This window comes from Acomys russatus, chromosome 31 (genome assembly GCF_903995435.1).
Source record: "Acomys russatus chromosome 31, mAcoRus1.1, whole genome shotgun sequence".
Taxonomy (NCBI): domain Eukaryota; kingdom Metazoa; phylum Chordata; class Mammalia; order Rodentia; family Muridae; genus Acomys; species Acomys russatus.
This window is the reverse complement of record NC_067167.1, coordinates 36,771,268-36,794,821: the sequence shown is the minus strand read 5'-3', so window position 1 is coordinate 36,794,821 and position 23,554 is coordinate 36,771,268. Positions and strand designations below refer to the sequence as shown.

Below are 23,554 nucleotides of genomic sequence, written 5' to 3'. Positions count from 1 at the left end.
GGCTCTGGCTTGGAGCACTGTCCCCAGTAGAAGATGCTTCTGTATCTGACCTGCCTGGATGAAGTTTCTTTCTAGATCTTCATTACGTTAATAAGCCAGAGTAAGCAGAGCCCGTGCTGCATCAGTTCTCTAGCCTCCCCTCTGACTGGACCTCAGAGACTGAGCAGCCTGAGCTCATGATTGGAACTTGCTCTATGAGTCTTCCTGTCTCACAGCCACTTCTAGCAGCTTTCACTGTTACGGCTCCAATTGTTCACACTTGGACTTTTACATCTTTGTTGGGTTTTGCTAAATTACTACAAGAATATTGTGGTTCTCGGTTATGAGGCGTTTCAGTGTTCACTGTCCTGTTTGCCAAATGTGAGTGCAGAGCTTTTGTTTGAGTAACACGTTGTAGCTAGTATGTGCCTTGCAGCGGTACTCATGTCCACTTCCAGAGTTCATGCTTACAGAAGGGATAAAGCAGAGTTATACTTTGCAAATGAGAAGAGTTCCTTATTTCTGCCTACACTGGTGTAAAAAGTTCTTTATTCCAGTCACATAATATGCAGATAATAATACAAGTATTTGAGCTTGCATAAAAAAAATACATTCTTGGTTAGCCTTTGGCTGAAAATATTTTCCTGTTTGCCTTTTATTGCTACAGAGTGGTGCCCAGTGTACATTGAAGCGTCTTTGGAAATAGTTAAGCGTGGATTGTAGAATTGTTTTCTTTTTGCAGCTGCCTCTAAAAGAGCCTGGGTTCTTATCACTATTAGATGGATTTGTTAGGAATGTATGGGGTACTCACAGAGTGTTGAAGCACCACAGTAAAAACTGTATTCTTTAGTAGCTTTCAGGAGTGTGTATCTAAGATGAAACTAATTTGGGGTTTATAAAATTTTTACTTTGTAAGGTTTTTTTTTTTTTTCATTGTTAAAAGTAGACTTTTTTGAAAATATAACTTTTCATATATTTGAGAGCTTTTGGTTTTTGGAATTTGTCTCTTTAAGCATCCTGACAATAGCCTAATATTTGAGATTAACAAGAAGATTATTTGTATGATTCTCATTTCCATATAGACCTTATAGTGACTTTTAGTGACACATGAGTTGAAATACTGATTTTTGTATTAGTATCAACTTTGTATATTTTGTTTGTCAATAAGCCCAGTTAGGGATTTGAATATAGTAGATGAAGTTTGTTTGCCTAGAAAGCAGTTTATTTAAGTGGTTCATAGTTCATTCATTTTGAAAGAGTTATCTTGCTTTTTATAAGAAAGTGGGCAGTATGTCACTTTTGAATTTTTTTCTACAGTTTTATCTTCCTGCAATTTACACTAATTTTTCCACAGCTATGAGCATGCACAAATTTAAATCATCTTAGTTACCACTCTGGCTCCCCAGTGGCTTTCTCTGATACTCAGCCTCTAAACACAGCACCTCGCTGACCTTTCTGTTCCTCCACATGATTTTTATGCCCTCAGTGCCTCTTCTTTCATTGTCATTGTTGGGGTTAGTAATTAAAAGCTGCTTTAACTCTCCTTGTACCTTATATACCCCAAGTTTTAAATAATTTGGATCTCTTATGGAATGACATCGTTTCTTCATAACTCAGTAATTTGATTTCCATTTTTCTAGAAGCTGCCCTGTAATGGACTCGGGGCTTTTTCTCTTGCTCTCAAGTCCTGTGTACTTGTAGATTAGTGTCCGTCTTTACTCAGAGCAGCTTTTATTTTCCCTCAGTTTCCTGTATACCTTTACCGTTAGTTCTGTAGATAGGAGCCACAAATGGCTACTTAAATTCGCTTAAATTAAATATTAAACTTTTAGTTTACCAGCCGTTCACACCACAATTAAAATGCTCAATGCTAACATCTGCTAGTAGCTGCTGTCCCGACTGGTGCACATTAACTGTTTCCGTCATTATATAGAACTGTAAGATAGCGCTTCAGTGTGGATGTAATCAGCTTGCCGAAAACTGCACACGTCTCTGTTTATTTTGCCACTGACCGAAGTACTATTAGCGTGGTACCTGCTATGTAGATAGATGCTCAGTGCGTAGTGCTTGAATAAAATTATGGTGAAAAAACTGAAAGAAACAGAGAACTATGTTGCATATCTACTAGGGATGTTTGCAAGATTTTTACCCTGAATAGAACCTTTCATTTATTTTTTAACAATAAAAATAAATTTGTTCTTTGTAAAAATGTTGAAGAAAAAACACTAAGTCCAATATGAATTCACCTTCATAACTTTTTTCTTAGGTGTTTGCTGTGTGATCTTTTCTAATGAGTAAAAGTGCAAATATGATTTGCTGTTTCTTTTTAAACAAATGAGTATTTTTGGTTTGCTTATATATGGAGATAGTGCCGTATCTTATTTCTTGTTCTCCTTTTCAAAAGTTATCATTAATTTGAGTTTGGTGTTTCACTCCTCTTTATATGTAGTTTTTACTATGCATATAGTTCTTTAATTTACAGGCACATTGTTTTTTTATGGCAGTGTTTTGACAAGTTACGCCTTACATTCTATTATTAAGAGTAGGAAAAACAAACTTTCAGCCTACCTAACCCCCAGTCACTTTTCCAAGTTAAACACTTAACACTTGACAGTATAAATTAACCTAATTATTAAACATGTAAATGGTTAGTAAGGTGTGTTTCTGCTTGGTAAGTTCTAAGCATTACTATGTACAGATTAACATTTTATACTGCAATGAAAATTTAAGTGTAAGTAATGAAAGTACCTCTTTCTATTTTTATAAGTTAGTATTGAAAAATTTATCTGTAGTTCAGACACGTTTATGGTTAGTTGATATGTCTCAGAGTCATAATTGTACTAGTTAGCTTGCTCTAATATATTTAGAAACATGAACATTTGCCCATCTTCTAATATGTAAGATACTAAAGATAGATAGTGAATATAAGAGAATGCTTAGTAGAATATAATCTGTGGGAATTTTTTTTTAAATAAGTACTTAATAGTTTCAACTTATCAGTAGATCTGGTTCCTAGAGTAATGATGGAGGTCAGTTTTAGTGCTTGTTGCTGTTTGGTACAGAATGAAGGTAAGGAAGAGTAAGCAGATGAGAAAATATCTCTCTCTCTCTCTCTCTCTCTCTCTCTCTCTCTCTCTCTCTCTCTCTCTCTCACACACACACACACACACACACACACACACACACACACACGACTATATCTAGTGAACTTGTTCACAGTCTTCAACAAAAGGCCCTAACTGTTGTCCCTGGACAGAGATACAGAGCAGTAGAGGGGCTAAACCTCGAAGTGATGACTTTTTATGTTTGGTTCTTTTGCACATGACAGCTACAAACTGAGGTGTTGCAGAATAGTAGTAATAATTATAGTAGTGTAACGCTGTGTTCCTGCCACAGTCACAGTTTCAGCAGCAGAAGTTACTTGGAATTTATAACCTAAGATTGTAAACTAAAGGTTGGTATTTTATTTGGCCATCTGTCCCCCTTTCCTGCATTTCCCTGGCCAACTAAAAACATCAGGTTAAACAAATTCCCAAATTCCTCAGGGCTGGCTCATTGTTACGTTATGCTAGCCTTCCCTTTGTGTTACAAGCACACAGTTTTCTTCGGAAATCATAAAATGATATCAAAGTTGTTTTCTTACGTTATTTTTATTATTTTTGTTAAATCTTGCGTGCTTGTAGCATGTGTGTTCACACATAACACAGTGTGCACATGGTGGATGTGAGAGGGCAGCTTGCTACGGTTGGTTCTTTCCTTTCAACATGTGGATCCTGGTTATTGAACTCAGGCTCTGTGGCTAGTGTCTTTACCCTGAGCCATCTCATCTGCCCCATGACGTTTGTTTTCTAGAAAACATGTTTACTTGTAATAAAACTCTTAGTGTCTTGGGTTGTGCGCACATTTGTTTTTTAATAGTTCCCGTAGTTCCCAATAGGACCAAAAGAATTCTGCTAAGTAAGTGTGTTTAGCCAAATGTCCTACAGTAATAGCTTAAATGGTATCAGATACAATTTTATTTTCCAAAGATTAAAAGTGTCTGGGGGCACACCTTGTTTTCATTTTGTAACTATGGCCCCGTTTTGAGAATTTAGACCCTAGGCTTTACATGAAAAATGCAACTGAATTATTTCAGCTATGAATATGGAATATAGTCATTATTAAATTTGAAATTACTCATATAAATAATTCTTTAAGCCAGAGAAAACATAGGGGCAAGCAAAGTTGTCTTTGATAATGCTGTTAATGATTGCAGCTTCATTTGATTTTACATCTGTCTGAATTCCCATATTAAAACAGTAAATAGCCAAACCAAATCTTCACTAAAATGTTTGTAATAAAATTGTAGCAATGGTATCTTTGGGAGCCCCAGAATGAAAGAAGATAAAAACCCAAAACCTCTTCATTTATAGATATTTTTTCCCCCCAAATCCATTAGATGACTGTAAGAGATCTCATGGAAGGTTGAAGTAAGCAGTGCAGCCTAGCTCTGTTAAGTGCTGTGAGAGGATTCCACAAGTGCTCCTTCCTCTAATGAATGGAATCAGAAGAGGGCAGGCAGTATGTGGGCAGCAGCATTGGGAAGACAGGGGCCAGAGAAAGACGCAAGGGAGAACGGAGCCAGCAGTATCCCAGAAGAGAAGCCACGTGTTTTTAAGCATTGAACGAAAATAATAAAAGGGGCTTTATGAAGCTAGGGAGGTTATCTGAGAAACTGTACACCAAATTTCTTGAATAGTCAGTTCCCAAGAAGTCTTTTAGGAGTATGTTTGAGAGTATACTGATTTTGAGTTTCATCCATGTGATTGGTATTTGTCAGACATTGAATAATGTCACAATTCATTGAAATAGTATTTGAAATGTTTCCCTATTGAAATTAAGTGTCTTTTAACACTTTTAAAGATTGTAAATTCTGCCTTTCGTATTTAACTTTTAATCTATCTGAAATTGATTGTATAAGGTCTGAGTTAGGAGTCCAGCATCCTCTCCACCTAGTCAGCTCCACAGTAACTAACCAGTGCTGCTCTGTGTCTGTGACGCATGCATGCTCTATCTTCTCTGTATTCTGTGACTTTGACAAGCTTGTGCATTCCCGGAAATGCTGTTCTGTTTCCAAATTGTCATAGTTTATGTTTGGTTTTTATGTCATTAACCTTGGTTTTAAGTGAATCTTGACTTTGTTCATTCACTCTGTGATACATTTTTTTAAAAATTAAGACTCTCCTCCAACTAAGAACACCACTCCCCTGCCCCCAAGTTTATGAGTGGCATTGTACTGACTTTGGCCTGGAAGAGTGACCCTTTGACAGCTTTCTTCCTATCTGGGAATTCTGTAGTGTTTTCTCAAAGTCTTACCTTTAAACAGACCTCACTCATATTTACAACTAAATACTTTGATTTGTGGTTATAAGTGGCACATCAAAAGAATATATTGTATAGATGTCTTAAACTAGCTAATCTTTAAAAATTGAGTTTTATATCCATCACTGTTGCAAAACTTTTATTCTTAAAATTCGTGTGTGTGTGTGTGTGTGTGTGTGTGTGTGTGTGTGTGTGTTTTGCAAGAATCATTTGGAAACAGTAGTTTCATTTTGTGACTAGCATTTCTAAATTTACTAGTTCCTCATGATAATTCCTTGAAAGGATGTGGCTGAGGATTCCTAACCCTCCTCTTGTTCCTTTACCTATGGGAAAGCTTGAGATTGTCACCGTCTGCAGGATGTTGGTGTGTGTTTTATGTAGATGTATGTTGAAGGGTAAATAGATCCTTCCAAGGGTATGCCATTGTTTTCCCTGCCTCCTTCCTAGTTGTTTGTTTCTTTTAAAGATTTATTTATTTGTTTGTTTAGTGTTCTGCCTGCATGTACATCTGTATGCCAGAAGAGGGCACCAGATCCCAGTACAGATGGTTGTGAGCCACCATGTGGTTGGTGGGAATTGAACTCAGGGCCCCTGGAAGAGTAGACAGTGCTCTTAACCTCTGAGCCATCTCTCCAGCGCCCAATCATTTCTTTTTTTTTTTTTTTTTTTTTTGTACAGCTCTTTTATCATAAGTTGTCTTTGCAGTCTTTGATACAAGTTGTCACTACACAGCCCAGCTGGCCTCAGAGTTGCATCAAGCTTTTCTTGTGACTTTCTCTTGTTTTCTTCTATTATGCCTTTTTGGCTAGAGAATGTAGTTAGTGTAATGCCAATTATTTGTGTGTTCAAAATGGTTTTGGGTTCTGTATTTTCCTATTTCCTTCCATGTTCAGCATTAATTATGGAAAAGTTTATACTTACTAATTTTCACAGTTTTGCTCGTTATTCCCATTTGAGAATGCTACTGGACATGTGCCTTAAACCCCTTGGTCGGGAGAGTTTGGCTGGCTGGCTGAGTTTTTCCTTGAATACATTTATGACTCTGTGGAGCATTGCACTTTTCCTGTAGTCTGCTGTACATACGTGTTTGTTTGCTGGGTCTCAGGAAAATATTTTACTTCCAAAGGGGACGCTTTGCTGCTTCTATATCTGCTACATACTTACTTTATTGTTTAAATGGAGAGTAAATAGTGGTTTTCTGCTTTTTCATATCTATAATTTAATATGTTGCCCTTTTTCTTTTGCCTTCATTTTCTACACTTCCTTTCTGTCCTTTTCCTTTCTAATTTTCCTCCCCCATTTCTTTTTCTTTTTACTTTCTTCATGTTTTTGTTTGGGGTGTCATTTTCTTCTTACTAAAAATAGGGGTTTCTTTTAAGTGCATTTCCGGTGGTGATGAATCCTATTAGGATTCCTATGTGTTAAAATGTCTTTATTTTACCTTCATCCAAAAATATATTTTTGCTCAATAAGAAATTGAAAATTGGTAGTTTCTCTTTTAGAATCTTAAAAATAGTATGCTATCTAGGTGTGGAGGGTGGCACAGACCAGTAGTCCCAGTTCACGAGACTGAGGCAGGCAGACGGAGAATGTTAGATGTGCCTGTGCTGGGAGACCCAGGCAGTCTGCCAACCAGGTGACATTTAAAATGGTGCTCCAGTGTCTTCTGACTTCCTTCTGGTGACGACCTGCTGGGGTGGTTATCTTCAGCTGTCTGTGTATATCCTTCTCACTTTGGCAACTATTAAGGATTAAGAGCATTTTGCTTTATTATGATAAATTTTTAATGCATGGTTTGATTATGACAATTTTCTTCATAATTCATCCCATTGTTTGGAATTTTTTGTGTTTATAGTTTTTATCAAATTGTTTTTTGTTTCTTTGGATTTGGGGGTGTGTGCGCGCTCTCATTCAATATTTACTGTGCTTGGGACTTGGGACTCAATTACATACAGCCAAAGTTGCCCCGAAAATTTCCCTGTTTACCACTTCACTACCCTCTCTGCCCTTCGCGTGTTTTGTTAAGTCTTATGTGCAGTGTGCATGCACACCTGCACACCAGAAGAGGGCACCAGATCTCATTATAGATAGTTGTGAGCCATCATGTGGTTGCTGGGAATTGAACTCACCACCTTTGGAAGAGCAGCTAGTACATTTAACCTCAGAGCCTTCTCTCCAGCCCCTTGCTGGTTGTTCTTGAACCTTCTATTGCACATATCATTTGATGATATTGTCATTGCCCACTAATTCTGCCATCTATACCATTTTAATCAATAGGAGATTACTATTGATTATGGAGGTTTTCCTACGTGTTCGTTATCCACTCTTCACTGCTCCTTTGCATAATTGGTTTTTGTTTTTTTCTTTAGTCTTGGTGGTTTTATTTTGTTGTCTTATATTTGCTTTAGTATTTGTGTTAGGATTCTTAAGGTTTACTGGTGTGGAATTAAATTACTTAGGAAATTTGATCCTTGTGTGACCTTTTTCTTGTCTCTGCCTCTGCCCTTCCCCCCTTTTTAAAAACTGCATTAAAGAGAAACAATAGATTGTAGGCGTTTAGGGCCAGTTTCCTTAAACTACTAAGCTGGCATTTTTCTGCTGCTGAATTGCCGTGTTCTCCGCTCTGCTCTCTGGGACCATAACTGATGGGTGTGCTGCAGTGGTGGGCAGGCCAGGGTCTGTCTCTCGGTCTTTCATGTGGTTCTCTCCTCCTGCCTTGCGCGCCCTGTTTCCGTGCTTGCTGATCAGTCCTGCATTCAAGACTTTCAGGAACTTTCTCCACTTTTCTTGAGCTGTTTCTGTGCAGCTCTTGCTGTCTACCTTTCTAGCTTGCCTGCTTTAGGTGCCTTGGACTTCCTAGGTGAGCTCCGATGCTCAGGTATGGGCATTCCACCAGGCGGCTCCCTCTTCATCATGACAGCCAGAAACTCGTTTAGTCAGTTAGTTGGGAAGGGCAGTTGTTGAGCTGCACGCCTGGACACTATTGTTAATATAGTTTTCTTTCCTTTTTTGTTTTTTGTTTTTGTTTGTTTTTGTTTTTTTTTTGTAGCTAGGGTCTTACTGTATGGCTCCAGCGAGCAACCCTCTTGCCTCTGTATTTTATCCATTTTTACATTGTCTTGGGAGAAGAGATTCTTACCGCTAGCCCATCCTGGGTGGATTTAAGATTTCATTGTTTCCCAGGCGGTGGTGGCGCATACCTGTAATCCCAGCACTTGGGAGGCAGAGGAAGGCAGATCTTTGTGAGTTTGAGGTCAGCCTGGTCTACATAGGAAGTCCAGGACAGCTAGGGCTACACAGAGAAATCCTATCTCAATCCGCCTACCCCCCAAAAAAAGAAAGGTAAAGAAAGACAGAACAAAAGATTTCATTCTCTGCAGTGGCAGGTTAGCTGGGAAGCTGGATGAATGATTCTGAGCAGTCAGAGTCAGACCGTGTTGGTGTGAGATCCCCGGGCCCTCTGTCATGAAAGACACTACATGATAGCACACAGAACAGAACGGGCACGCCGAAGCTGAGGCTTAGCCAGCATTTGGAAAGAAACAGTGCAAGTCAACCAATGAATTCCAAGTTGTTATGTTCTGGTCTATTTAACCTAAAGCAAAAAAACAGACCATTTCCTAACCCTCCCTCCCTCTGTTTTCTCTAGCACCTAATAGGCCCATGAACAGTTATCGTTCATTCTTCTAGTTGAAGTTACAATGGTTTTTTAACTTATTTCTTTATTAATTTATTCTTTCGTGTATTATATCCTGACCATAGTTTACCCTTTCTCCTCAAGTTATATATTTTAATGAAAAGAAGATATATTTTCAAAGACAAAATGTAGAGGCAGTATTTAAGACAAGGAATGCCAAGGTCTGGAATTTGGTATATGAAGTTTTAAGTCCTTTCTGCCAGAATAAAAGCATTGTGAAACCTTGAAATTTAGCCATTACTCTTACCTTTGCTGATGTTCTGTTGGGCTGACTGTAAACAGTCATTGACACTGTTCAGATTTAAAGGTGAGATCTTCTGAAGATGATTTGTTAAATTAAAAGTTTTTTAACAAACGTAGAAGGAGTGGGGGCAATAGCAACTTAGCATAGAGCACCATAGAAATAAGTGCTGCAGCCCTGCCTGCTGAGTGCTGCCGCCAGTTGGCAAACCTTCTCTAAACAAAGCTGTTGATGATGTCGTGTTATTCCTATATAAGCATTTTGCAGTTACAACTCAAAGGTAAAAGCTGACCAACTGTGTGAGGTTAACTGCAGTTTACTCTACACCTCAGCTTTAGTTGCTTTCAGTACAAAGCAAGCATCACATGCAAATAAAGCTCTTATCAGGGTGAAAACGTCCTGGCTCATCCAGCATGCAAACATCATTTTCTTTTCTGTTTAAAGGTAGAAGTAAGGAGTAGTTTACAGTAGGAAAAGTTTGTGGATGTATCAGCTTAACCAAGGTCAGGGCTAGCGCCACCCGAATACGTGTTAGCGTCACAGGTAGCCATACTGGCAGCACGTGCAGCGCGTGCAGTGGACTTGAGGTAACACTTTCGTGATGATGTAGCTTCCAAACGCACAGTTTCAGTCTGGTTATAAAACCAAAGTCGTGAGGCGTTCTCCAGGGTACACGACATGACATTGTGTCACAGCAGACAAAGGACTGGGCAAAGTCTCCAGTTTAAAAACAAAGTAAAATTAAATGCAAGTAGACAGAGAGGTGATTAAGGAACTGAATTAAGTGCAGCTGGGTTTATCTAGAGGAGTGCAGTGTCTGGGGGACCTAACAAGTACCAAGGCCTTTCAACTGGAATGTCCTTGATGTATGTGAGGAACAGCAAGGAGGCCAGTGTAGCTAGAGCACAGTAAGACAGAACAGTAGCAAAGGAAGTAGAGGGAACAAAGGATAGAGCACAGGTGAGGAGCCCTTAGCCGCTGCAGCGAGGAGCCACTTAAATTGTTTCTACTGACACAGAGGAAGGGGAAGCAGGCTGTCCCGATGAGACCTGATAGGCTGTGGTCATGGTGGGGGAGGAGCGCTCCTTCTGTTAGATTCTAGGGGAGGGGAATAGGGTGAAAGAGGAGGGAGGGTGGGAATGGAAAGTTACAAGTGAGGGGATAACAATAGAGATGTAATCTGAATTACATTACAATAAAAATTGTCTCTACTGTCATCTTTTATTTGCAATGTTTGTTTTATAGAGAGCATTCTAGAGTGTGGTATGCATCATCTAGAACTTGGCGTACTAAATGCTGCCTAAACATTTGCTAAATTAATTTTTGTGACCAAATATTTAGATGTATTTTAAACTGTCTTCCCTCATTGAAAGAATATTTTGTGTTTTTAGCTGCACTATACCTAATTCAGGATTGTGATTGTATTTAAATACAAGAATCTTAAAATAACATGCTCTTCAGTGGCATCTATATTATTATTATTTTTTAAATAGCTTAAGTATAGTAGAATGCATTTATCTCTAAATCATTTAGCTTTTATATTATTAAAAAGTTCACATTTTTATAAATATGAGTGAAAATGTACATTTTCACTAGGGGTTGGGATATAGTTCAGTGATAAAACATTTGCCTATCTTGGGCAAAGTCCTGAGTTTTAGTCTCTAACATTGTTGTTTCCCCCATTTAATACTTTAAAATTTCATCTTCCATCATCAGATTGTCTAAATTAAAAAAAAAATTTTTTTAAGGCAGATCCTCAAGCTTGTGTTATATTGAAAATGGCCTCCTGCCTCAGCCTCTAAAGTGCTCGGATTGCAGCTGTGCACTACCTCATCCATCTAAAAGTCTTGAATTTGTCATTTGACGTGGTTTTTATCAAGTGAATCTCCAATGAACAGTCCCCCCCCCCTTTTTTTTTAAATTTTATCAACACAGAACACTAAAGGAATAATTTCTTCCCAAGGAATATCTATACTTAACCCAAAAGTTCTCTCATTTTTACATACTCACTAGTCTATGTTTAGGAGTTCTATCTGTGTAATCCAACTATCATCTAGTTGTTTGATGGTGTTAACACAATGAGAGCAGAGTTACTGTCGAGTGTGTGTAACGTGTGGGTAGGCAGTGTAGTTGAACATACTTTCCTAGCATGTTTTCACGAAGGCCAGGTAAGCCCTACTTATCCTTGAGTATTCTGGGAAAATATGAAAATATGCAGTGCAAGATTCTTCAGAGCTTTGCCCTTTTGGGGGTTGTTTTAAATATTTTTAAGCAGTCTGAAAGATGATTCTGGGGTTGGGTAATATGAAGAGATAAACAGGGAGTCATAATGTTGAAACTGGACATTCAGATCTTTATAGCATGATTTCCTTATTTTTCAAAGAGCAGAAGAATCCCATCGTTTATCATGTTCTGGTTGGACTCCTTTCTTATCGTTTGCTGGAGTTTGAACTTCAGAGCTATGGTGTCAACCCTGCTGTAATATCTCAGGGAGCTCCTAGTGTGGGGCTGGTGCCATGGCTCACCCTCCAACCTTTCCTTCTTCACTTCAGCCTCCAGCTCTGAGCTTTCCAATCCCCAGAGTAGCAAATGTTGAAAGAAGTTGCACAGGTAAGTAAGTATATGGCGGGGAAGCTGGGCTTAACAGTGCTATAATCATCGGTATTTTGAGGGTGGATGGGCCATCTTGCAAGGGAATCATTTATGTTCTGTGTTTTCTTCATAAATCTGTAAATTATTATTAGGTAGAAGTCTAGTTTTCAGAAAAGAAGACCCACATTCAGAAAAGAAGCTAAGAAAACAAGAAAGACATTCATAGATCATTAGTTTGCCCTATGAGTCTGATAAGGCAGCAAGTGTAAAGGTCCTACTAGCTTTGAAGTGTGCTGTCTTCTTGCCTGGGGTGTGCAGGTAGCTGTGGCTTGGCTCCCTGGAGAGAAACTCCAAAATGTTTTCCTTTGAAATTGTGACAGGAGGACTGGGCCTTTCTACCATTCTGGGTTTGAAATGGTAACAAAAATAAGTAGGATGCAGTTGAGACATGTTATCTACATAGTTTAGCAAATGCTTTTGAAGAATATCTGTTCTCTGTAATTCATACCATATGATTTATAGATCCTTGAGCACACAAGACATTTGAAATTAAACTCAGGAAAAACAAATTCTTAATATGACCAAGGAATATTTTCCCAGTGTGTCTATACATTTTAGATGACTGAAATACGAAGTGTTTTCTTGGTGTTACTGATCTTTAAAATGCAAAATGTTTCAGTGGTTTAGCTTTCTTTTCTTAAGTTAATTTTCCACATGACTCTCAACAAAGTCTCAGACTGCTTTCCCCATTCTTTTTAAGAAATGTCTTAAAATATTTGGAACATCATCTTTTTGTTTGTTTAGAGAGCTTGTTTTATGTCCTAAACTTAGAAGTTTTCAGCTGTTCCCTTGTCCTTCCATTTGTGTCTTATACTTTATACTCTGCTGTGGAGGGCCTGCTGCTTAGGTGTAGACTCTGAGCTTTCAGCTCGGTGTCCTGCAGCACTAGGTAGAGCTGATCCTTCAGTGGGTAGATGCTCCACCCCTCCCTCCCAGAGACTGGCGTTATTACACGTCAGAGCTTTGGCTCATAGTGCAGGTTTATCTTTCAAAGTGTTTTATGTTTGGTGATTGGGATGTGGACCTGTGTAAGGCTTATTGATAACTTTTTTTTTTTTTTTTAATTTAAAAACCACAAAATCAGTTTATCTCTTTGGATCATGACCAAATTTTAGGAGGCGGCATTTTGGTTACTGCTTTCCAGAGCACGCACACTTCAGCAGGAGCACATTCGGTTCCGTGGCAAGTCTGTCTGGAAATGCGGTCCATATAGGCCACTCCACGCACCAGATTTCAAGTTTCAGATTCAGAAGATTGTCTCTTTTTCACCTTTGCTTTCAGACCTAGGGCAACCTACCTTTTTGTATTAATTATTAAAAAATACTCAAACCATTTCTGAACCCCCGGAAAGAACTTACACAGACTCAAGTGATGAAGCCTGGGAGTTTGAGAAGGCCTGGGTTTCCATTCAGTCTCCTGTGCGCCTTCCCTGGCCATCCTCAGCGTTCGTTTTCCATCTTGTTATTTAGTGAACATTTTGCATTTAATGAAACGATGACAGAGTTTTCTTTGATTTCTAGACATTAATTTGCATCAGAAATTTGAACTAAATTCTGGCTGAAAATTGGGGAGGTGGGTCTCAGGGGTTAAAGAATAGAGCTATTTGTAATAATTGAGAATTGAGGTAGCTGGTTGAAAGTCTAACATCACTAAAAAAAATCTCTTAGATTATGAAAAATATTTCAGATGGTTTTCATAATCTAATGGGCTCCTCATGAATAGATTGAGATGCTAATTGAGTACTTCCTGGTAAAGTTAGATGGGTACCACTGACAATTGTTACTGTTTTTATTCTTTTTCTTACTTAGTAGACAAGAGAGAACTTGTGTGTTTGTGGAGTATATTGAACTGAAAAGGCAAGTTAAATTGTGTATTAGTGGTCAAACTAACTTGCTAACATACTCATTAAACACTAAGAAAGAGGCAGCTTTCCGGTTCTGTCACACTGTATATGACTTGGACCTAAAACTCATTTTCCTTAATAATGCAATGTCAGTGCAAATTCAATAGATAGGAGGAGAAAATTCGGGCCAGTGGAACATAGTAGTACAGATTTGGGGTTTGAGTGATGGGGGTGCTGATTTTTCTAGGATTTTTTTGTTTTGTTTTGTTTTCTGTTTTTGTTGTTGTTTATTTGTTTGCTTTGAGATAAGGCCCTTTTTGTTGGTAGGCATGCTGCAGACTCCTGGGTGGAGGCAGTCCTGCCTCAGCCTCCCCAGTGCTGGGACTGTAGGAGCAGCCACATACTCCAGTTAGATGATGATTGCTGGTGTAAGATAATTGATTTTTGAACAAGAAAAGGATGCCATCGTGGATTCATTCCCCTTTCTACACGTGTCCTACCTACTTATCATATAATGCTTGGATTATTAGCTTCATAATGAAATTAAGAGTTTTGTTACAGTCATCTTAATTCCTGAAAAGATTAAGTTGGATTAACTCTAGAAAGTACTTTAATATGTTAGTTCACTTGGAATGTAGAAAAGTGGCACATGTTAACTTTTATATTTATTGGGTAATTTTTTTTCTTACTTTCCTTTCCCTCACATCCTCCCCTCCCCTCCTATCCCTTCCCCACCCAGTCCCACAGTGCTGAGACTCAAACCCAGGGCCTTGCTAAACGTCAGCCCTACAGCCTCAGCCCAGTAACTGTTCTGTTGCCGCCTCTCTCTGCTTCCTGGAGTTGGGGGTATACACCACTATGCTAGCAGCAGTTACCTTCCAATTAATGCAGTAGTGTTTTTATTCTAAAGTTAATGAAAATTCTTTAAAACAGATATGATCAGTGAGTGTTGTAGAGACTTCTGTGTCTGGTGTATAATCAGCCCATTGTCTTCTAAAGTCTTTCTCTGTTCATCACAAAATAAGGACCTTCCATTTTGTTGATGATGATGTTGACCCTTAACACCTTTTACATTTTATGAAGAAAACACACAATAAAGGATAAATTGTGTGTGTTTGATTGTGGCTCTACTATGGTGTCTAAAGGGGACATGCGTAATAGGTTCCCATGAAACAAAGCCTGCCTGTGTACTTACCAGGTGCACAGCCTTGAGCAGGTTACTTAAATTCTGGTCCTGCGTTTTCCTAGATACTAATTGTTTGTTAGCTTCATGGAATTATAATGACAGCACAAATAAGCTTTCATTGTTTGTCTGAGACAGGCCTTCACTGTGCAGTTCCAGCTGTCCAGGAACTTGCCATATAGACCAGGCTGGCCTCAAATGTAGGGATCTGCCTGCCTCTGGCTCTAAAATTCTGGGTTTAGAGGTGGGCACCAACTGGCTTTGCCTGAATCAGGGTTGATTGCAGGGTCATTTTACAATTAGAGTTATAATAAAATGCTTTCTTTCACTGATTTAAGGAGAGCAGGCCTTGTAAATTAGCATTGACTTTTTAAAGGGTGAGAAGTGAGCAAGGGCACTGTAGAGATAGCAGCTTGTACAGAGGCTCAGGGCAGAGTGAGAGTTGAGCAACTGAAGGAATGCCGCATGTGAATGCTGGGAGGGAAGGGCTGGGTGAAGAGAGGTCCTTACAGGGCCTTGCCGCCTCTGTAGCTGGGCAGGTAGTTGAAGAGCTTTGATCAGTAGATCCATGAACATGAATTTTCACTTAAATTGCTTGGGTGGAGAAAAGTAGATTTAAAGAGAAAGAAAACCTTCAGCTAAGATGTGAGAAAGGTTTGGATGCTGTTGGAGTGCCTTCTGTTAGTAATGACAGCAGAGATAGAAAGTTATTGATGATGTAGATAATTGCAGTAAGTATTCATAGTTTGATGAGGTTGGATTAATTTTCAAGATCACATAGGTTACTGTCCAGTGGGTGCAAGAGGTTTGTACTGTGTTTCTCTGCCTGTTCTCTGCCTGGTTAACCTAGCACTGACGGTCCTGCTTTTCTTTCCCAGCACTTTCCTTCCAGAACCTGTTGTCTTTGCCATAGAGAAAGGTTTTGTTTGCCTTGGGGTTTGGGTTTTTTTTTGGGGGGGAGGGAGGGAGGGTTGTTTTGAGACAAGCTTCATGTAGCCAGAGTTGGTCTAGATGAATTCTAGAACTTTCTGCTTCTACCTTCCAAGTGCTGGGATTATGTGTGCTGCAGGAACACCTGGGTGTATTGAACGTTCTGCTGTTTTCGGGGTTTTCTCATTGCTGAGTCCTTTCATAGGTGTTCTGTCTTGGTCCACAGTTTTGTTCTCCCACTTTTTACTTTTGTTTGTTTGATCCAAGTTTTGTCCAAACATCGCACCTCACTCACTTTTCCTTAGATGGGTTAAGTGATCTTGTATTTGAATTTGCGAGTTCATTCACAAGTTTGTCTATAACCAGATTGTCGGCTTGCTCAAGACCACAGCTTTTTAGTCAAGCTTTGTCATCATTCAGCACAAATTTTCTCAGAATTCACATAGTGAACTTTCTAGAACATAAACTAAGACACATGTAAGAAGGAACAGAAACAGACAGTCAGAAAAGCTTTGCTACCTTAAAAGTAGCATGTGCTGGGTGTGCAGAGCAAATGCCAGAGCCTGAGTTGGTGCATCAGGGTTAAATCTGTCATCACTGATGAACTTACACTTTGGGAGTTGGAATGCTTGGCAGCACTTCAGATGTGCTGCTAGAACCTTCTGCTAAGATTTGAGAATGGTTTGAAATCATTGTCTATATGTTACCAGGAAAGGAAGGACCCTTTGGTCACAGAGTGGGCATGCTTTTTTCTTCCAGGGATTGATGCTGTGCCCAGTTGCATGTGCTACCATCCTAGGTCTCAGGGAAGACCTTGAAAGAAGGGCATGGTGTTTGTTAAATATGCTTGCTCTCTGGGTATAAATAACAGGATGTAGGGAGCCTATGCTACTTTTCTCTATTTTCCTACCCTTGCCTTACTTTTCTGTATAAGCCACATGTGTGTTTTCAAGTTAAATTTACAAAGTACTCCTGCTTTCTTTTCCCGATCATTTAAAAATACTTGAGCCTTGTGGCCCCCTCCCCACTTCTCCATCAGTCTCCCGTAGACCTCTTCTCTGAAATTGTTTCAGACTATTTTAACTTTAGAGTTTTGAATTTTTGTGTGTGGTTTTTCAGACATACTGAACTGACTTTGAATCAGTGTACTTAAATACCTAGAATGTCACAGGAACTTGACTTGAGTATTGTGAATAAAATTACAGTTGGAAATTCAAGCCAGGTTAGCGCTTTCATTCTGTCCCAGCACAGTTCCCTGTATTTTCTGAGTCAAAATAGTTCTTTTTGAAGAGTGAGATTGTTAGCGAAGATTTAGCTACCCTACCTGAGTGCTTTTGAGAACTATAGAGCTTGCTGGCGTGTCAAAGGTGTGATGAAAATGTTAGAATTAAATGTTTCCCATTTGAGAAATACTACTTTTGGAATATAACATCATTCCTAGGGGAATGTTTGTGCTTCTTATTCTTATAATTTAATCTGAGAATCCAGAGCGAGTCAGCAAAGAGTGTAACAATCCTTGCTTCTGGTGGAAAGGGGAACTGTTCCTTATTTAAACTATTTTTAAGAGTTATTTACAAAATTGACTTTTATCTATATGATATAGTCAGTAATTTCATTATACACTCTCTCATTGATAAAATGTGGTTTCTAGATTCTCTTTATTCTTTGCAAGAAAATTTAAATATTTTAAATGCCACACCCACCAGCCCATCCATATCTGCTCTTGTTCAGCATGTATCCTGTATCCCTCTCACCATCTCCTACCTTTGTAGTCATCAAAAGCTTCGTGTTTTATTGGCACCTGTCTCGTTTTCCTGCTTCCACCCTTCATAGTCCATTTTTCATAGCATGACTTAGGATCTCCCTCTCTCCCTCCCTCTTGCTGCACTTCTCTCCTTCTGTACAGTATTGGGAGAGGGAAAGCATTTCGATACTTTATGTGCACATAAAACATTCTATTTGCATGATATTAAGCAAAGTGATTTATTCTGTATAATTAATTTCAACTTTGGAATTTTAGGAACCTAGAACTGGTTTTAATGGTACTATGTAAACTTTTTCAAAGAAAAGTTTACATTGTGTCATTTTACGGTCACTCATGTGTGTAAATTTCCTGAGGTGCCTAGATAATGAACTGTGTGTGCTACACGCTTCTGTCCGTGTTTACTCTACCTTCTTAGAATCAGAGCTCACTAGCAAATTAAGTATATTCTTAATGCTTGCAAAACAAATTACAATGACATATGTACTGGATCTAATTATTTTGTAACTGTTCATTTTCTGAAATTAACCCCAGAAAGGATATCTTGGCCCCTGTACAAGAGAGTGCTTAAAAAGCTTGGTGGATAGACCTGTGTGGATAGGCCTGTGTGGATAGGCCTGTGTGGGTAGGCCTGTGTGGATAGGCCTGTGTGGGTAGTCCTGCGTGGGTAGGCCTGCGTGGATAGGCCTGTGTGGCTAGGCCTGTGTGGGTAGGCCTGTGTGGATAGGCTTGTGTGGGTAGGCCTGTGTGGGTAGGCCTGTGTGGATAGGCCTGCGTGGATAGGCCTGCGTGGATAGGCCTGCGTGGATAGGCCTGCGTGGATAGGCCTGCGTGGATAGGCCTGTGTGGATAGGCCTGCGTGGATAGGCCTGTGTGGATAGGCCTGCGTGGGTAGGCCTGTGTGGGTAGGCCTGTGTGGGTAGGCCTGTATGGGTAGGCCTGTGTGGTTCTTCTCTGAAGTTATTTAGCTCTTGTTTGAAGAGAATAACCCTAACCACAGTGAGTGAATAAGACGTTAAATTTGAGTATACTTTAAAAATACAGTTATGTTATTCAAATCTCTATACATCTCTGATGTCATTTCAGTTTACTCTAAATTTCAGAATATTGGCTGGAAGTGACTCACTTGGCCACACTAAATAACACCTTCTTATAATCCCAGAGCTCTGAGATAGAAAAGATGGGGGACTCAAGGCCACTCTGGGCTATATAGTGAGAGCCTATATAAGAACAAAGAATAAATTAAAAAAAAAAAAGAAAACCTTGATGTTGCTCAGCTGATAGTTTTGGAAACTTAAAAATTAACATGAATTTTGCTAGGTTTTGGTGTACATTTAAAATAGCTAATATTTTTATAAAAACTTTAGAAGCAAAAGAATAAGCAGTAAAAATATAAATTTATACCTGATAAATGTATTCTGTGTATCAGTAGTTGTAACTTGACAAAAAATTCTAGAATGCCTTTCCATGGTGATTAAAATAAATGTTGCACCATCATAAGCCTTCATGCTCTTCCAAACAGTTTTAAACGTAGATGGAGTATGGAGAGGCACTGATGTGTGTGATGTGTGTGAAAATTTTGAAACAAAAAAAAACCAAAACGGAACCAAAAAAACCTATGCTTGGGAAATTTATATTTGGAGCTAAACTTTTTCAAGAATAAGTGATTTAGCTCCATAAAAGTTAACAGAGTTGTTAACTTCTGGCTTGTAGGAGGGTGGGGTGGGGCAGCAAAATTATTCTCTACAGTCAGATTTGTATCTTTATCAAAAGTCCCATCACTCTTAGATAATCTGTCTCAGGGTCATAGCGGTACTCTCATTTTCTTTCCATAGGGGTAGAGCAATGCCAAACCTTTCCAAAATACTACTCTTGACAAAAGTAATATTTTTGTTTAGGTGACAAACAGCATGTTTGGTGCTTCAAGAAAGAAGTTTGTAGAGGGGGTGGACAGCGACTACCATGATGAAAACATGTACTACAGCCAGTCTTCTGTGTTCCCACACCGAGCAGAGAAAGATGTAAGTGACACTGCTGGCTCCTCAGCAGCCTGTGCTTGTTTCTAGACCCTGAAGAGGAGCGTGTGAACTCAGCGGGGACTGTGTGTGTTCAGGGTTGGGCTAAGCACAGCTCTAGGCTCTGGGGGCACAAAGATGTCCCTGCTTTGTAATGGGAAACCTTAGTGTTCTATGATCCTCAAGCCGAGATAGGGTAATGTTGTTATAGACTACACAAAGGCGTGGAGTAGCTACTGTACCTCTGAGGTAACCTGGGGTTTTTGTTTCATGGGAATTTTTTTTTTTTTTTTTAAATAATAAAGCAAGAGCACATACAAAGTTAAGCAAGCACATTTGTACAGGTTTAAGGACAATAACTTTATCCTTACTGTGTAAATGCTCTGGCTGTAGTTGTAGCTGACAGGTAAAGCATACCCTTCCCCCGCGCCTAGAGACCATAGGAGAAAGTCTTTGGTGCTGTGTAGATTGTGTATTACAGAGACTGCTTTGGAAGGCTAGCAAAGTAATAATCCCATTCCACAGGAAAAGTAACACATTTACAGGATATTTTAAAATAAACTCATCTCTTCAGATCATTTTAATCTAGTTCATGTATTAATAGCTTTTAGTCAAACTAGTAATACTTTGATGCTCTGTATCTGTTCAGCTTCTTTTTTCCTTCAACGCTTTATGAATCTGCTGTTGCCTAATTTCCTTAGCCGTGCTCTCAGTTCTGTTTAAAATGTGTAATAAATGCCCCTGTTTTTAGTTAAAGCTGATTATTACTAATTTACTTACCAATTTTTAGAAGGTCACAAAATTGGTTCAACCTAGGTCAACATTAGGATTCGGATTTTCCTGTTTCCCCAGCCCAGCCTTTCTCCAATATTTTTATTTGAAAATTTGTTGTTTTAGAAGCAAATAATGAATTACCATATTTTCCCTCCAAATTATAGATGCATTGGCCTTTTTTTTTTATTCTGAATGTGCCTTTCAGTACCATATGAAATGATGTTAACTAATTTTATAATGGTCCTTGACTATCAAATTATTTTCATTTAATGTGTATTATATTGAATTCTTATTTGCATGTGTCTGACTTAAGTGTTGATTCTGTAGATTGAAAAAATTAGAAGTGTAGGTCACTGGTAGAGCAGTCACATAGTAAAAGCAAAGCCCTGGGTTCAATCACTAGTGTTGTAAAACATTTTGGTGTAATATTTGATAGTTTCATTGCAGAAACTTTATACTATGACTTGTGCGTTTTACTGTGGATATGTAATAAAAGCTAAGTTTGGCAGGCAGGCGGTAATAAAATATATTGATACAAGTGTTTAATTAAGAACATGTGAATATTTAAACTGAAATCTAAAATTGACCTTATATAGACAGTGAATAACAAAGAACTATCTGTCAGGGCTGGAGAGATGGCTCTGCAGTGAGGAGCAGTGGCTGCTTTCTGAGAGGGCCCTGCTTCTATGCCTAGCACTCACAGGGTAGCTTAAAACCATCTGTATCTGTAACTCCTGTTCCAGGAAACCCAATGCCCTCGTTTAACCTGCTTGGCACTGCATGCCTATGGTGCACAGACATACATACACACAAAACATCTATGCTCATAAAAATTAATTTTCAAAGAACGAGAAATGTCTCTCTGCCAGGACTACTATAATTTTAAAATCAGAATTAGTATATCCACTTTACTCAGGGACACACATACATTAATTACTACTCTAATATAGTTGATTGCCACAGAAATGACAGGACACTTTCCTTTATGAAACGTTCGGTGCTAAATTAAGAAGTAATAAATAGACAAATGAGGAACTTGAACTAAAAAAACTATAAGTATGCTTGTGTCCTGACTTTTCCTGTTAGCAAGAATATCTCAAAACTTTGGTTTCTTTGCCTGTAAAATAATAATAACAACAATATAGCAGGTACCTGGGAAGATTGTTGCTGTTGCTGTTACTTTTTTCTTACTGCAAACAGTACAGGCAGACTATGTAATATTTAAAAGTATTGCTAGAATGTTAATTTTATACTTCAAATATTTGCATCAAAATTCTTAGAATGATTTAAATTTCTGAAACATGGTGCAGTCTTCCATGAGAATGTGTGTAACAATTTGTGGTTTCTCATGCCTTTAAGAATACCAGCTCATAAGTCTGGGCATATAGACTAAAGTGGTGTATTGTTTGGATGTATAAGTTACCTTTTCATTGCTGTGACAGAATGCCTAAGCAGAAGTGATGTTAAGAAGGGGTTTTTATTCTCACAAATTAAGGGGATACATTTTATCATGCCTGGGAAAGCATAGCAGCAGGACCATGTCCACGATCAGGAAGTGGGACTTGGCTATAAGACTCAAGGCCTGCCCACAGTGACTCACTTCCTCTAGCAAGTCTCTACCTCCTGAGGGTCCTTCCCTAACAGTGGCACCAGTTGAGCACCAAATGCTTGAATGCATGCACCTATGGCAGACAATTTACATTCAGACAAAACAGTGTACACACATTAAAGTGTCTCTAAATGTAAACACATAGACTTAACACACAGAGTGATGTGTCTTTCCCATACGGTTATTGACCATTTGTCGTTTTTGTATTACTGATGTTTGTGCCTTCTCATATTTATCTGTTGATCTGGTCTTGACTTCTTTTATTGCAAGAATTTTTATAGAATTTTCCTTTTATTTATGGTTTTTATATTGCATACATTTCATCATTTTACTAAAAATGATCTTCAGTATTTTTCTTTGAGTTTACGGTTAATACACAAAACATAAAAATTGTACATATTAAGGGAGTATAGTGTGATGTTTTAATATATGTTTACATTGTGTAATGATTAAATCAAGTTAAATTATTGTTGTAAACAGTTTCCATTATTTTGTGGCTTTTCGTTTCATGTGTGCTGAGGGTTGAAGACAGAGACAAGTGCTCTACCACCGAGCCACATCCCTAGCCCAAGGGATTTTTTAAAAATTGTTTTTTAGATTAGAGCATATTAGAGATTTCCCCAGGATTGTCCTATTCTATTTCATAACCTGATTTATAATGTATTTCCATTAGAAATTTATTCTGGTGTAAGATGTGAACAGTAAGGTGGCAGATACTTCTTTTGTCTCTTGTGGTGTTTTCCATTTGTCTTTACACCATTTATATTTCAGATCGTGGGGCAGAGAACTTTTTTCTTAACTTGGCTCTGTAGGCTAAAGCAGAATGAAGGATGCTACTTAGACATAATGTAAAACCACTCTAGTCATGCATCCCACAAAACAAGCAATGTGCTGGACTTTGATAATAGATAGTAATTTGCTTATCTCTGAGTTTTAGAATGTCTGCTAATGACTGAGTGAAATAGCCTCTTACTATATAAAGTTTCTGATGCCCTTGGGCATGTTTTCAAAATCAAACTGAGGCTGTATCAAGACTATAGTAGTTTGAATTGCTTTGGCAGATAGATTGGATTAAGTCTTGGGTTAAGTCTTCTGTATCCCCTTGTATGAAAATGTATGTCATTAATACACAGCATAACTAATTTCAATACCAATACTGACTTCTTTCAGAAGGATCTTTCTTGACTGGCAGCGTAGCTTAGTAGCAGAATATTGCTCTTTGCACTCCAGTCATAAGGAGAGTCGTGTGTGTGTGTGTGTGTGTGTGTGTGTGTGCAGAGGCAGGGGGTGTTTCTGGTAGGAGTGGATTTATGTGTTCAGTGGTGGAGGCCGGAATTCAGCCTCAGGGATTCTTCCTTGGGAGCCATCTCCTTGTTTCTTGAGAGAGTGTAGTGTCTCTTGCTGAGACCTGGGTTTACAGATTAGGGTAGGCTGTTTGGTCAGCGAGTCTCAGGGAGCTTCCAGTCTCTCTGTTCCATCACCACCAGGACACTGGGATCACAAGGATG

The 23,554-nt window shown here is 38.7% G+C and overlaps 1 protein-coding gene across 6 annotated transcripts in view; it reads left to right on the top strand.

The window, feature by feature from the left end:
• Positions 1–23,554, top strand: part of Cnot2 (CCR4-NOT transcription complex subunit 2) — a 93,890-nt gene that overhangs the window by 30,599 nt on the left and 39,737 nt on the right. For 2 of the 6 annotated variants that reach the window (XM_051139730.1, XM_051139729.1), the window contains exon 3: positions 19,547–19,669. The exons of 2 other annotated variants lie outside the window; for them this stretch is intronic. In XM_051139730.1, coding sequence (XP_050995687.1) covers positions 19,547–19,669 — 123 coding nt within the window. Of the gene's footprint in view, positions 1–11,717; positions 11,743–11,830; positions 11,889–19,546; positions 19,670–23,554 lie in introns of those variants that run through there. 2 more of the 6 variants (XM_051139733.1, XM_051139732.1) reach the window with 2 other exon arrangements.